Here is a 15220-nt window from a genome sequence, read left to right on the forward strand (position 1 = left end):
AAGGAAATAGAGCTTCAAGAATTGGTACAAAGAAGAGCCACGAAATGACTGCCATGACTAAAGGATTTATCCTATAGTGACCGCCACAGAATACTAAAACTACCAACTTTAAAATAGCGAAGGATGCGAGTGGACAGTTTTCATGTATTTAAGATTATTAACAATATATATTTGATAAGAGAGTCAGCAATGGACTCTTTGTACAAGATAATGTACCAAGAACTCGCGGTCAGTCACAAAAATTAAAGATAAACCATTGTAATTTAGATCTCAGAAAATTCAGTTCAACTTCAGGACAGTAAGAATATGGAACAGCTTCCCACGGTGAGTTATAGACTCAATTACAGTTAAAGGATTCGAGGTCAATCTAGACGAGCACTGGAAAAATACAGATATCATATGGGATCACTTGGCAAGTTATAATCTTTACATTTATGTAAAAATTGAATGTTAATGTACTATATATATATATATATATAAAGGCAGTTATCTTCCTGCGTCCATCTTTTCCCTTTTAAATCTTATAAACCCTATTAAATAAATCCCAAAGGCCAAACGGTAAGAAATTAGGACAGGAATTTCACAGTTTTAACGAAGACATGTTTACACTTAATTAAGTTACTAGTGCCTGTCACAATAACGACTGCCTTTAGATACTATGACGCTGTTCTAAACGGAAGAAAATATTGATTTGGAGTTATCGTTCCTTCTTCCTACTTTCGGTTTCAGTTTTACCACAACCACGGAATTAGATGCTATCTAAGTCCGTGCCACAACAGAAGCTAGCGAAACAAATTGTGTCATCTAATGGAGAACGCATCTGGTAACGTACATTGAATACTTTTATTAGATTAATGACTTTTTACATATTTAACTTATTTATTTTATGCTTATTTATGATTTTTATTAAATTGCACCGGGAAATATATATAAGTAGAAATTGTTTCCTGTTACAAGGTAAATTTTAAGCTAATGGCAATCAAAAGTGTTTTTGCCAACAATTTTATATATGACCAATACAGCAGTACACGGAATTCCAGTCCTCAATCGAACCAACATCCGGATATATTTATATAATGATACATGCCAAATTAACGGGCGACTTGATAGAGGTTTTCAAATTCTAACTGGGAAATTTATGTTTTTTCTGTTGAGAGAGTGAGTGCTCGTCAAGCTGGGGTCTCAATGTAGCAGTGTCATTATTTGATGACATGTATAGATATAATGTATATATATCCAAAGGTGTTTGAAATTCTGACTGTAAATCGAGATAAAAATCATATAAAAAATAAGCTTAAGGGTATTACTACTTTTTTATAGTAATAACCTTATTTGTTTATATGAATTTTATCTCGATTTACAGTCAGAATATCAAACAACTTTGATAAATCTAATGTTTAATTTTTACATATATGTGTGACGTCTGAATTTGCAAGTGTCTGTGATATGTACATGTCCTTGCACTTGCTACATATTTCAATATTGATTGTAAACCTGTTTGACTGGGTTCAAAGGTTAGCTATTTTTAGAAGTTAGCTAGAGGTCAGTGAGTTTGTACAAAGTACAGACACATGGAATAGTCTTTAAGCATATATGTGTACTAATTTTAGAGACATCAACATCTTAAAACCAGAGTAAAAAATGTGTTTTAAAACACGACAGTGTGTAAAGTTATGATGTAATGTGTAGTTGCAATGATCATGGGCGGACAGTTACAGGACTGTACAATCCCATTCAAGAAAGTATAGTATTTGTTCTATTTGTTCAGCTGATGTCCCTGGAGACCTGACATTAGAACATGTTTGTTCTGATCCTGCTATCAGAGAAGCTTTTGCTGTAAGTCTTCAGACACTAATGAAGGTATCAGACAGAGGACTATACATATCTCTGGCTTCAGTAACAGACACTAAGGTATCAGACAGAGGACTATACATATCTCTGGCTTCAGTAACAGACACTAAGGTATCAGACAGAGGACTATACATATCTCTGGCTTCAGTAACAGACACTAAGGTATCAGACAGAGGACTATACATATCTCTGGCTTCAGTAACAGACACTAAGGTATCAGACAGAGGACTATACATATCTCTGGCTTCAGTAACAGACACTAAGGTATCAGACAGAGGACTATACATATCTCTGGCTTCAGTAACAGACACTAAGGTATCAGACAGAGGACTATACATATCTCTGGCTTCAGTAACAGACACTAAGGTATCAGACAGAGGACTATACATATCTCTGGCTTCAGTAACAGACACTAAGGTATCAGACAGAGGACTATACATATCTCTGGCTTCAGTAACAGACACTAAGGTATCAGACAGAGGACTATACATATCTCTGGCTTCAGTAACAGACACTAAGGTATCAGACAGAGGACTATACATATCTCTGGCTTCAGTAACAGACACTAAGGTATCAGACAGAGGACTATACATATCTCTGGCTTCAGTAACAGACACTAAGGTATCAGACAGAGGACTATACATATCTCTGGCTTCAGTAACAGACACTAAGGTATCAGACAGAGGACTATACATATCTCTGGCTTCAGTAACAGACACTAAGGTATCAGACAGAGGACTATACATATCTCTGGCTTCAGTAACAGACACTAAGGTATCAGACAGAGGACTATACATATCTCTGGCTTCAGTAACAGACACTAAGGTATCAGACAGAGGACTATACATATCTCTGGCTTCAGTAACAGACACTAAGGTATCAGACAGAGGACTATACATATCTCTGGCTTCAGTAACAGACACTAAGGTATCAGACAGAGGACTATACATATCTCTGGCTTCAGTAACAGACACTAAGGTATCAGACAGAGGACTATACATATCTCTGGCTTCAGTAACAGACACTAAGGTATCAGACAGAGGACTATACATATCTCTGGCTTCAGTAACAGACACTAAGGTATCAGACAGAGGACTATACATATCTCTGGCTTCAGTAACAGACACTAAGGTATCAGACAGAGGACTATACATATCTCTGGCTTCAGTAACAGACACTAAGGTATCAGACAGAGGACTATACATATCTCTGGCTTCAGTAACAGACACTAAGGTATCAGACAGAGGACTATACATATCTCTGGCTTCAGTAACAGACACTAAGGTATCAGACAGAGGACTATACATATCTCTGGCTTCAGTAACAGACACTAAGGTATCAGACAGAGGACTATACATATCTCTGGCTTCAGTAACAGACACTAAGGTATCAGACAGAGGACTATACATATCTCTGGCTTCAGTAACAGACACTAAGGTATCAGACAGAGGACTATACATATCTCTGGCTTCAGTAACAGACACTAAGGTATCAGACAGAGGACTATACATATCTCTGGCTTCAGTAACAGACACTAAGGTATCAGACAGAGGACTATACATATCTCTGGCTTCAGTAACAGACACTAAGGTATCAGACAGAGGACTATACATATCTCTGGCTTCAGTAACAGACACTAAGGTATCAGACAGAGGACTATACATATCTCTGGCTTCAGTAACAGACACTAAGGTATCAGACAGAGGACTATACATATCTCTGGCTTCAGTAACAGACACTAAGGTATCAGACAGAGGACTATACATATCTCTGGCTTCAGTAACAGACACTAAGGTATCAGACAGAGGACTATACATATCTCTGGCTTCAGTAACAGACACTAAGGTATCAGACAGAGGACTATACATATCTCTGGCTTCAGTAACAGACACTAAGGTATCAGACAGAGGACTATACATATCTCTGGCTTCAGTAACAGACACTAAGGTATCAGACAGAGGACTATACATATCTCTGGCTTCAGTAACAGACACTAAGGTATCAGACAGAGGACTATACATATATCTGGCTTCAGTAACAGACACTAAGGTATCAGACAGAGGACTATAAATATTTCTGGCTTCAGTATATTGTGAACATAGAAACATTTATGAAAAATTTTTGATTTTCCAAATTTTTGTGGATTAAAAAATTAATCACATGCAATCAATATGCAATATTTATTCCAGAATGTCTATAAAGAATCAATTTTGGGGCTATTCCTGAAAATAGATAAACTTGATTATTTTACAACAATCACAAACAAGTTATTCACATATATTAATCACTGTTGTTGCACAGGGGGTTTCTCTATTTGAAGAAACTAGAGAAAATACATTCAGGCAGGTGACCCCATACCTTTTTATGATCGATCAGATATTCAAACCCCAGCCATCTTGGTGAAAGTCAAGTGTGCTAAAAAAATCCAGAAGTTTTGCACTGCAAATCAGGAGAGGCTGGGGCATTTATAATTAAATTTTGTTACAATACAAAACAATTATTATAATGGAGCTTTCTATCACTTCTGTGAAGTGTATATGCAGGAGTGATATGATAGGTAAGACACCAAGAATTTATACTACCCGTTGAAAATTCAATTGTCTTCCAATTTCTTTGTGCAAGCTGTTAGGGGAGGCAGGTCCAATAGGGTTGAAGGGTTTTTGGACCGCTCATCATCATCCTTACCACATTAGGGTTGAGCAAATATGATTGAAGACAGTAATATTGTTTTTACCTCTGACAGGACAGTGAAACCAGTCAAATCTTCAAGGAAATTGAAGAAGATCCGACAAAACTAAAAAGCTACCAGGAAAATCCCAAGGTCCAGAGATCTTTAAGACTAATATACGATCTACTGCAAGAACACCTACCTTGTAATCGTCCATCACAACAGGTAGGACTGTACAAACTTCTATTGTTTATTCTATGCTTTTCAATAGAGGAACATTGTTCTGTAAAATCTTTTCCTGCACAAGAAACTACAAGAATTATCAATGTTCAAGCAAAATTCCAAATCAGTTCAAGAAAAGTTCAAAGCAGTTCTTAATGGTAAATGGCAGAGTTAAAGAACTACCAGAGAATCTCTTCCAACCTTTGGGGTAAGACAGGGAAATATCTACCAACGGGGTAAGATTCTTAAATGTCTAGCCCAAGACTTTGCCAATATCCTGACGTTGTGAAATCTTACCCCGAGGGATGAGATTTTCCGTCTTACTCTCAAGGTTTGAAATGATTATTTTATAGCATGGTTTCCCGGCAAACCCAATGAGGTATCTCTCCTCTCTGGTCTGCTATTGTTGACATGATGTCAATGCATTGTCGTGTGACATTATAAAAGCGTGCTGATTGGGGAATCCCCTCATCTTTACTATATGGTAAGGGAGAAAACTCTTTCCTTCACCAGCAGTGTAGATATCTCTGTCTAATGGGAGAGACAAGCAATTCTTTCATTCCTCTAGATAAAATTGTTCCCATAATTTTCATCAAAGTCAGCATACTATGCAACCATGGCCAGATGATAGAGTTTTATCAGAAATAAAATCAAAACAAATTGTGTAAGTTAAGACCAAATGATCATTATGTTGAATTCTAATATTTGTTAAAATAGTTTAGCTAATCCACACATGTGCTGGAATTAACCGTCCCTCCTCCCTTTTAAATAATTTTCAGGCTTCAGCAAGATTATTTCATAAGTAATAGTTTTCTATGTTGCTTTATTTTGTCAGCCTCTGCAGCTGCCAGGAATAATGCAGTCGATGACACAGCTGGGTCAACAGCCAAATAGTTCCATGGGACCAGCAGAACTACAGGGCCTTCTGGGAATGATCGCTCAATCCCAGGCAAATGGGGGACGGGATCTTTTAGAACAACTGATCCAGCAGGGCTCCGGGGGAGTTTTAGATGGACCAGCAAGTATGAATCCCTTCTCAGCTTATCAACAGCCCTCTTCATGTCTTCAAGCACCAACTGGACACCCACCTCCAAATATTCCCACATTGAGTGGGAGTCCATCTTCAGGTAAACAGATGTCAAAACGAAGGCCACCTATAGCTCTACCAATGACAGGTGAAGAATTTCAGTCTACTCTGCCCTCTAAAAGGAGAGTGTCAAACAAAAACCTGACTCCAAGCGAGGACCAATGTATCTCTGTTCTCCCTCCCAGGAACACATCTGACTCTTAATGGACAAGGCCTTTACAGATTTAATCATTTGTTTGGGCTGCCACATGCATTCAAAAGCAGGTGAGATCTTTAAACAGTGGAGTAGCATTGATATAAAGGGAGATAATCCTGATATAAAGGGAATTGTACTGGTATATAGGGGAAGGTATATAGGGGAACAATGTTATATTGGGGATAAGTGGTATATAGGGGAAGGTATATAGGGGAACAATGTTATATTGGGGATAAGTGGTATATAGGGGAACAATGTTATATGAAGATAAAAGTACTGGTATATAGGGGAACAATGTTATATTAGGGATAACAGTGGTATGTAGGGAAACAATGTTTTATTATAGATAACAGTGGTATATAGCGAAACAATGTTATATTGGGGATAGCAGTGGTATATAGGGAAACGATGTTATATTGGGGATAACATTGATTCCCTAAATACCACTGTTATCCTCAATATAACATTGTCCCCCTATATACCACTGTTATAACATTGTTCCCCTATACACCACTTATCCCCAATATACCCTTGTTCCCCTATATCCCTTCCCCTATATACCAGTACAATTCCCTTTATATCAGGATTATCTCCCTTTATATCAATGCTACTCCACTGTTTAAAGATCTCCACTGTTATCCCCAATATAACGTTGTTTCCCTATATACCACTTATCCCCAATTTAACATTGTTTCCCTATATATCACTGTTATCCCCAATATAGCATTGTTTCCCTATACCACTGTTATCCCTAATATAACATTGTCCCCCTATATACCACTGTTATTTTGGGGATAACAGTGGTATGTAGGGGAACAATGTTATATGAAGATAAAAGTACTGGTATATAGGGGAAGGTATATAGGTGAACAATGTTAATTAGAGATAACAGTGGTATATAGGGGGACAATATAACATTGTTCCCATCTATACCACTTATCCCCAATTTAACATTGATCCCCTATATACCAGTACTTTTATCTTCATATAACATTGTTCCCCTCTATACCACTGTTATCCCCACTATAACATTATTTCCCTATATACCACTCTTATCCCCAATATAACATTGTTTCCCTATATTCCACTGTTATTTTCAATATAACATTGTTCCCCTCTATACCACTGTTATCCCCAAAATAACAGTGGTATATATGGAAACAATGTTATATTGGGGTTAACAGTGGTATATAGGGAAATAATGTTATATTAGGGATAAAGGGGAACAATGTTTTATTGGGGATAACAGTGGTTTATAGGGAAACAATGTTATGGTGGGGATAACAGTGGTATAGAGGGAAACAATGTTATATTAGGGATAAAGGGGAACAATGTTTTATTGGGGATAACAGTGGTATGTAGGGGAACAATGTTATATGAAGATAAAAGTACTGGTATATAGGGGATCAATGTTATATTGGGGATAACAGTGATATATAGGGAAACAATGTTAAATTGGGGATAAGTGGTATAGATGGGAACAATGTTATATTGTCCCCCTATATACCACTGTTATTTTGGGGATAACAGTGGTATGTAGGGGAACAATGTTATATGAAGATAAAAGTACTGGTATATAGGGGATCAATGTTATATTGGGGATAACAGTGGTATATAGGGGAACAATGTTATATTGAAAATAACAGTGGTATATAGGGAAACAATGGTATATTAGAGATAACAGTGGTATAGAGGGGAACAATGTTATAACAGTGGTATATATGGAAACAATGTTATATCGGAGATAACAGTTGTATATAGGGGGACAGTGTTTTATTGGGAAAAACAGTGGTATATAGGGGGACAATGTTCTATTACAGAAAACAGTGGTATATAGATATAGGGGAACAATGATAAATTGGGGATAACAGCGGTATATAGGGGAACGATGTTAAATTGGGGATAACAGTAAGTGGTATATAGGGAATGGTATATAGGGGAAGGTATATAGGGGAACGATGTTAAATTGGGGATGACAGTGGTATATAGGGAAACGATGTTATATTGGGGATAGCAGTGGTATATAGGGCTACAATGTTATATTGGAGAGAACAGGGGTATAGAGGGGAACAATGTTATATTGAAAATAACATTGGTATATAGGGAAACGATGCTATATTGGAGATAACCCCAATTTAACATTGTTCCCCTCTATACCCCTGTTCTCTCCAATATAACATTGTCACCCTATATACAACTGTTATCCCTAATTTAACATTGTTCCCCTGTATACCACTGTTATCCTTATATACCACTGTTATAACATTGTTCCCCTGTATACCACTGTTATCACCAATTTAACATTGTTTCCCTATCTACCACTGTTATTTTCAATATAACATTGTTCCCCTGTATACCACTGTTATCCACAATATAACATTGTTCCCCTCTATACCCCTGTTCTCTCCAATATAACATTGTAACCCTATATACCACTATAACATTGTCCCCTATATACAACTGTTATCCCTAATATAACATTGTTCCCCTCTATACCACTCTTATCCCTAATATAACATTGTCCCCCTATATACCACTGTTTTTCCCAATAAAACACTGTCCCCCTATATACCACTGTTTTCTGTAATAGAACATTGTTCCCCTATATTCCACTGTTATCCCCACTTTAACATTGTTCCCCTCTATACCCCTGTTCTCTCCAATATAACATCGTTCTCCTATATACCACTGTCATCCCCAATTTAACATTGTTTCCCTATCTACCACTGTTATTTTCAATAGAACATTGTTCCCCTATGTTTCCTTATATACCACTGTTAGCTGTAATAGAACATTGTCCCCCTATATACAACTGTTATCTGCAATATAACATTGTTTCACTATATACCACTGTTTTCTGTAATAGAACATTGTCCCCCTATATACAACTGGTATCCCTAATTTAACATTGTTCCCCTGTATACCACTGTTATCACCAATTTAACATTGTTTCCCTATCTACCACTGTTATTTTCAATATAACATTGTTTTCCTATATACCACTGTTTTTCCCAATAAAACACTGTCCCCCTATATACAAATGTTATCCCTAATTTAACATTGTTCCCCTATGTTTCCTTATATACCTCTGTTATCCCCAATATAACGTTGTTTCCCTATATACCAATGTTATTTTCAATATAACATTGTTTCGCTATATACCACTGTTATTATATACCACTGTTATATTGGGGATAACAATGGTATATAAGGAAACAATGTTATATCGGAGATAACAGTTGTATATAGGGTGACAATGTTATATTGGGGTTAACAGTGGTATATAAGGATAACAGTGGTATATAGGGGAACAATGTTCTATTACAGATAACAGTGGTATATAGGGGAACAATGTTAAATTGGGGATAACAGTGGTATATAGGGAAACAATGCTATATTGGGGATAACAGTGGTATATAAGGAAACAATGTTATATTGGAGATAACAGTTGTATATAGGGGACAATGTTATATTAGGGATAACAGTGGTATATAGGGGATCAATGTTAAATTGGGGATAACAGAGGAATATAGGGAAACAATGTTATATTAGGGATAACAGTGGTATATAGGGGGACAATGGGTATATAGGGGAACAATGTTAGATTAGGGATAACAGTGGTATATAGGTGAACAATGTTAAATTAGGGATAACAGTTGTATATAGGGGGACAATGTTATATCAGGGATAAAAATTGTATATAGGGGGACAATGTTATATTGGGGATAAAAATTGTATATAGGGGAACAATGTTAGATTAGGGATAACAGTGGTATATAGGCGAACAATGTTAAATTGGGGATAGCAGTGGTATATAGGGAAACAATAATGTTATATTAGAGATAACAGTGGTATATAGGGGGACAATATTATATTGGAGATAACAGTGGTATATTGGGGAACAATGTTATATTGGAGATAACAGTGGTATAGAGGGGAACAATGTTATATTGTGGATAACAGTGGTATATAGGGTAACAATGTTAAATTGGGGATAGCAGTGGTATATAGGGAAACAATATTATATTAGAGATAACAGTGGTATATATGGAAACAATGCTATATTGGAGATAACAGTGGTATAGATAACAGTGGTATATAGGGAAACACTGCTATATTGGGGATAACAGTGGTATATAGGGAAACAATGTTATATTGGAAATAACAGTTGTATATAGGGGGACAATGTTATATTAGGGATAAAAATTGTATATAGGGGAACAATGTTAAATTGGGGATAACAGTGGTATATAGGGAAACAATGTTATATTGGGGATAACAGTTGTATATAGGGGGACAATGTTATATTAGGGATAACAGTGGTATATAGGGAAACAATGTTATATTAGAGATAACAGTGGTATATATGGAAACAATGCTATATTGGAGATAACAGTGGTATATAGGGGAACAATGTTATATTGGAGATAACAGTGGTATATAGGGGAACAATGTTATATTAGAGATAACAGTGGTATATAAGGAAACACTGTTATATTAGAGATAACAGTGGTAGATAGGGAAACAATGTTATATTGGAGATAACAGTTGTATATAGGGGGATAATGTTATATTAGGGATAACAGTGGTATATAGGAGAACAATGTTAAATTAGGGATAACAGTTGTATATAGGTGAACAATGTTATATTAGAGATAACAGTGGTATATAGGGGAACAATGTTATATTAGGGATAACAGTGGTATATAGGGAAACAATGCTATATTAGGGATAACAGTGGTATATAGGTGAACAATGTTAAATTAGGGATAACAGTTGTATATAGGTGAACAATGTTATATTAGAAATAACAGTGGTATATAAGGGAACAATGTTTTATTGGGGATAACAGTGGTATATAGGGGGACAATGTTATATTGGGGATAACAGTGGTATATAGGGGAACAATGTTAAATTGGGGATAACAGTGGTATATAGGGAAACAATTATATTGGAGATAACTGTGGTATATAGGTGAACAATGTTAAATTAGGGATAACAGTTGTATGTAGGGGGACAATGTTATATTGGGGATAACAGTGGTATATAGGGAAACAATGCTATATTAGGGATAACAGTGGTATATAGGTGAACAATGTTAAATTACGGATAACAGTTGTATATAGGTGAACAATGTTATATTAGAGATAACAGTGGTATATAGGGGAACAATGTTATATTGGGGATAACAGTGGTATATAGGGAAACAATTATATTGGAGATAACTGTGGTATATAGGTGAACAATGTTAAATTAGGGATAACAGTTGTATATAGGGGGACAATGTTATATTGGGGATAACAGTGGTATATAGGGGAACAATGTTATATGGTATAACAGTGGTATATAGGGGAACAATGTTATATGGGGATAACAGTGGTATATAGGGGAACAATGTTATATGGGGATAACAGTGGTATATAGGGGGACAATGTTATATTGGGGATAAGTGGTATAGATGGGAACAATGTTATATTAGGGATATCAGTGGTATATAGGGGAACAATGTTATATGGGGATAACAGTGGTATATAGGGGAACAATGTTATATGGGGATAACAGTGGTATATAGGGGAACAATGTTATATGGCAATAACAGTACTGGTATATTGGGGAACAATGTTATATTGGAGATAATAGTGGTATATAGTGGAACCATGTTATATGGGGATAACAGTACTGGTATATAGGGGAACAATGTTATAATGGGGATAACAGTGGTATATAGGAGGACAATGTTATATTAGGGATAACAGTAGTATATAGGGAAACAATGTTATATTGGGGATAACAGTGGTATATAGGGGGACAATGTTAAATTGGGGATAAGTGGTATATAGGGAAACAATGTTATATTGGGGATAACAGTGGTATATAGGGGAACAATGTTATATTGGGGATAATAGTTGTATATAGGGGAACAATGTTATATTGGAGATAACAGTGGTATATAGGGGGACAATGTTATATTGGGGATAACAGTGGTATTTAGGGAAACAATGTTATATTGGAGATAACAGTTGTATATAGGGGGACAATGTTATATTGGGGATAACAGTGGTATATAAGGGAACAATGTTAAATTGGGGATAACAGTGGTATATAGGGGGACAATGTTATATTGGGGATAAATGGTATATAGGGAAACAATGTTACATTGGAGATAACAGTGGTATATAGGGAAACAATGTTATATTGGGGATAACAGTGGTTTATAGGGAAACAATGTTATATTGGGGATAACAGTGGTATATAGGGAAACAATGTTATATTGGGGATAACAGTGGTATATAGGGGAACAATGTTATATTGGGGATAACAGTTGTATATAGGGGAACAATTTTATATTGGAGATAACAGTGATATATAGGGAAACAATGTTATATTGGAGATAACAGTGGTATATAGGGAAACAATGCTATATTGTAGATAACAGTGGTATATAGGGAAACAATGTTATATTAGGGATAACAGTGGGATATAGGGGAACAATGTTATATTGGAGATCCCAGTGATATATAGGGAAGCAATGTTAGAGTGGGGATAATAGTGGTATATAGAGGAACAATGTTATATTGGAGATCCCAGTGATATATAGGGAAGCAATGTTAGAGTGGGGATAATAGTGGTATATAGGGGAACATTGTTACATTGGAGATAACAGCGGTATATAGGGAAACAATGCTATATTGGAGATAACAGTGGTATATATATAGGGGAACAATGTTATTTTGGGGATAACAGTTGTATATAGGGAAACAATGTTATATGGGGATAAGTGGTATATAGGGAAACAATGTTATATTGGAGATAAGTGGTATATAGGGAAACAATGTTATATTGGAGATAACAGTTATATATAGGGAAATAATGTTGCAATAGAGATAACAGTGGTATATAGGGAAACAATGTTATATTGGAGATAACACTGATATTTAGGGAAACAATGTTATATTGGAGATAACAGTGGTATATAGGGAAACAATGCTATATTGTAGATAACAGTGGTATATAGGGAAACAATGTTATATTGGGGATAATAGTGGTATATAGGGTTACAATGTTATATTGGGGATAACAGTGGTACATGAATGTATATAGGGAAACAATGTTATATGGGGATAAGTGGTATATAGGGAAACACTGTTATATTGGAGATAACAGTGGTATATAGGGAAACAATGTTATATTGGAGATAACAGTGGTATATAGGGAAACCATGTTATATGGGTATAAAAGTGGTATGATGTGGAAAACGATGGTATAAAGAGGTTCATACATTGTACATTGATAACACTTTATAGTTTGTGAAGGGAGAAAACTCATTTAAAGGGAGATTAATAGTTTGTAAAGGGAGATAACACTCATTTAAAGGGAGATACATAGTTTGTTAAGGGAGATAACACTCGTTTTAAGAGAGATAACACTAATATAAACAGGATTGTACTTTTGTTAAGGGGATAACACTGGTAGAAAAAAGATTATGCTTGTATAAAAGAGTAATACTGGTAAAAAGGGTATAACAATGTTAAGAAGGGTACCCTGAAAGTGGAACATGATACGCCCATCATGCATTGAATGGGTAGTACATAAAGGGCCATAACTCCATAAAGTATGGTTGGACAATGTAGGTTATCAATCTTGTCTGAGCTATCATGATAAATAACCTTCCTATTAAGTTTGAAATTAATCCATTGAAAACTACTCGAGATATCAAGCAGACACTGTTTTAGCAATTGAATAAAGGGCCATAATTCCGTAAATTATGGTCCGATAATTGCGGTTATCGAACTTGTCCGAGATATCATGGTAGTAAACGTTCCTGTAAAGTGGAATCAGTTTGTGTCCGGAAATGTTGTCACTCTTAACCGGTCATGGTGTGGAAATGTTCGTGTTGCGACTCTTAACCGGTCATGGTGTGGAAATGTTCGTGTTGTGACTCTTTACTGGTCGCGGTGTGGAAATGTTTGCGCTGTGACTCTTATTCGATCATGGTTTGGGAATGTTCGCTTTGCAACTCTTATCCGATCATGGTATGGAAACGTTCGCGTTGTGACTCTTAACCGATCATGGTGTGGAAATGTTTGCTTTGTGACTCATAACTGATCATGGTGTTGACATTTTCATGTTGGTTCTGGAAACTCTATATTCTATATATCTATAAATAATATTTGTGTGTGGTTATTTTGGCAGTAATTTCCCCACCGCAGAAAAATCCACTTTTACAGTAGTTTAGCACGAATTAATCTACCAGTATGTCAGAACCTGAATGGCCAAGGCATACTTATAAAAGTTTGTAGATAGTAGTAAGTTGACTAAATGATGGTTGCACACTAACTTTTTAACATAAGCTGCCTAGCTCATCTGACCCTTTGATTACTGATAGACTAAGATACAACAGCTCAACTACAAACAAACAATGGCCTTGCCCCAAAGTTAATAAAATAGATCTATAATGTTGTATGTTTTTGAACCATCACAGCAGCACAATCACATCAAAGATGTGTTATAGCTTCAGCAGTAACTATACCCGATACCACCGCAACAATGCTTTGCCATTGTTGTAAAACTAGTACTCAGGTTTTCAGTAACTTATCTGTTAAAATATCAACTTTTAGTTTATATGATAGATGAACTTATAACAAAAGCATTTTAAAAATTCATAAGTTTTATTTTGACAAAACATGACTGAGAGTTGTCTACTCTCTATTATTTCGTAACATCAGTTGAATGGCTGACCTTTAACCTTTCTATAATGATAATGTACATCTGTAATGTTAATGATGAAAATGATTTCTAAAATCAAGTATGAAGTTGAAGTTATGAAAAAAAACAAAAACATTATCAGCTGACATTACAAAACAAGAGGCCCAATGGGCCTGCATTGCTCACCTGGTATAAATCTCACACTTTTAACCTTAAAAGTTATCTAAAATAAAGCATCAGTATTTATGATTAAAATTCATTCAAAAGAACCTGTTATTTTTTTTTAAACATTTCACCCCTGTGATTGAAAGTCGAACAAAGTCATTATGTTGAACAAATTTTATAGCCTTTCATCTCAGGATGCAACTTGCAAAGTATCAACATCCTGGGACCCATGGTTACTCAGAAGAGATCATTTAAAGATTTTAAACAAATTTGACCCCTGTGACCTTGAATATAAGTCAAAGTCATTCACTTTAACAAACATAGT

General features: G+C 35.7%; 1 protein-coding gene across 1 annotated transcript in view; it reads left to right on the top strand.

Moving 5' to 3' along the window:
• Positions 1-711: 711 nt before the first annotated feature.
• The window catches only part of LOC110467128, an 18832-nt gene continuing 4323 nt past the window's right edge, over positions 712-15220 (top strand). Inside the window, exons 1-4 of the mRNA XM_021524065.1 lie at positions 712-823; positions 1769-1836; positions 4595-4744; positions 5577-6092. Of these exons, the coding sequence (XP_021379740.1) occupies positions 808-823; positions 1769-1836; positions 4595-4744; positions 5577-6032 (690 nt within the window). The 5' untranslated portion in view covers positions 712-807 and the 3' untranslated portion in view covers positions 6033-6092. The remainder of the gene's footprint in view (positions 824-1768; positions 1837-4594; positions 4745-5576; positions 6093-15220) is intronic.

The sequence above is a fragment of the Mizuhopecten yessoensis genome, unplaced genomic scaffold, assembly GCF_002113885.1.
Source record: "Mizuhopecten yessoensis strain PY_sf001 unplaced genomic scaffold, ASM211388v2 scaffold1721, whole genome shotgun sequence".
Lineage (NCBI taxonomy): Eukaryota > Metazoa > Mollusca > Bivalvia > Pectinida > Pectinidae > Mizuhopecten > Mizuhopecten yessoensis.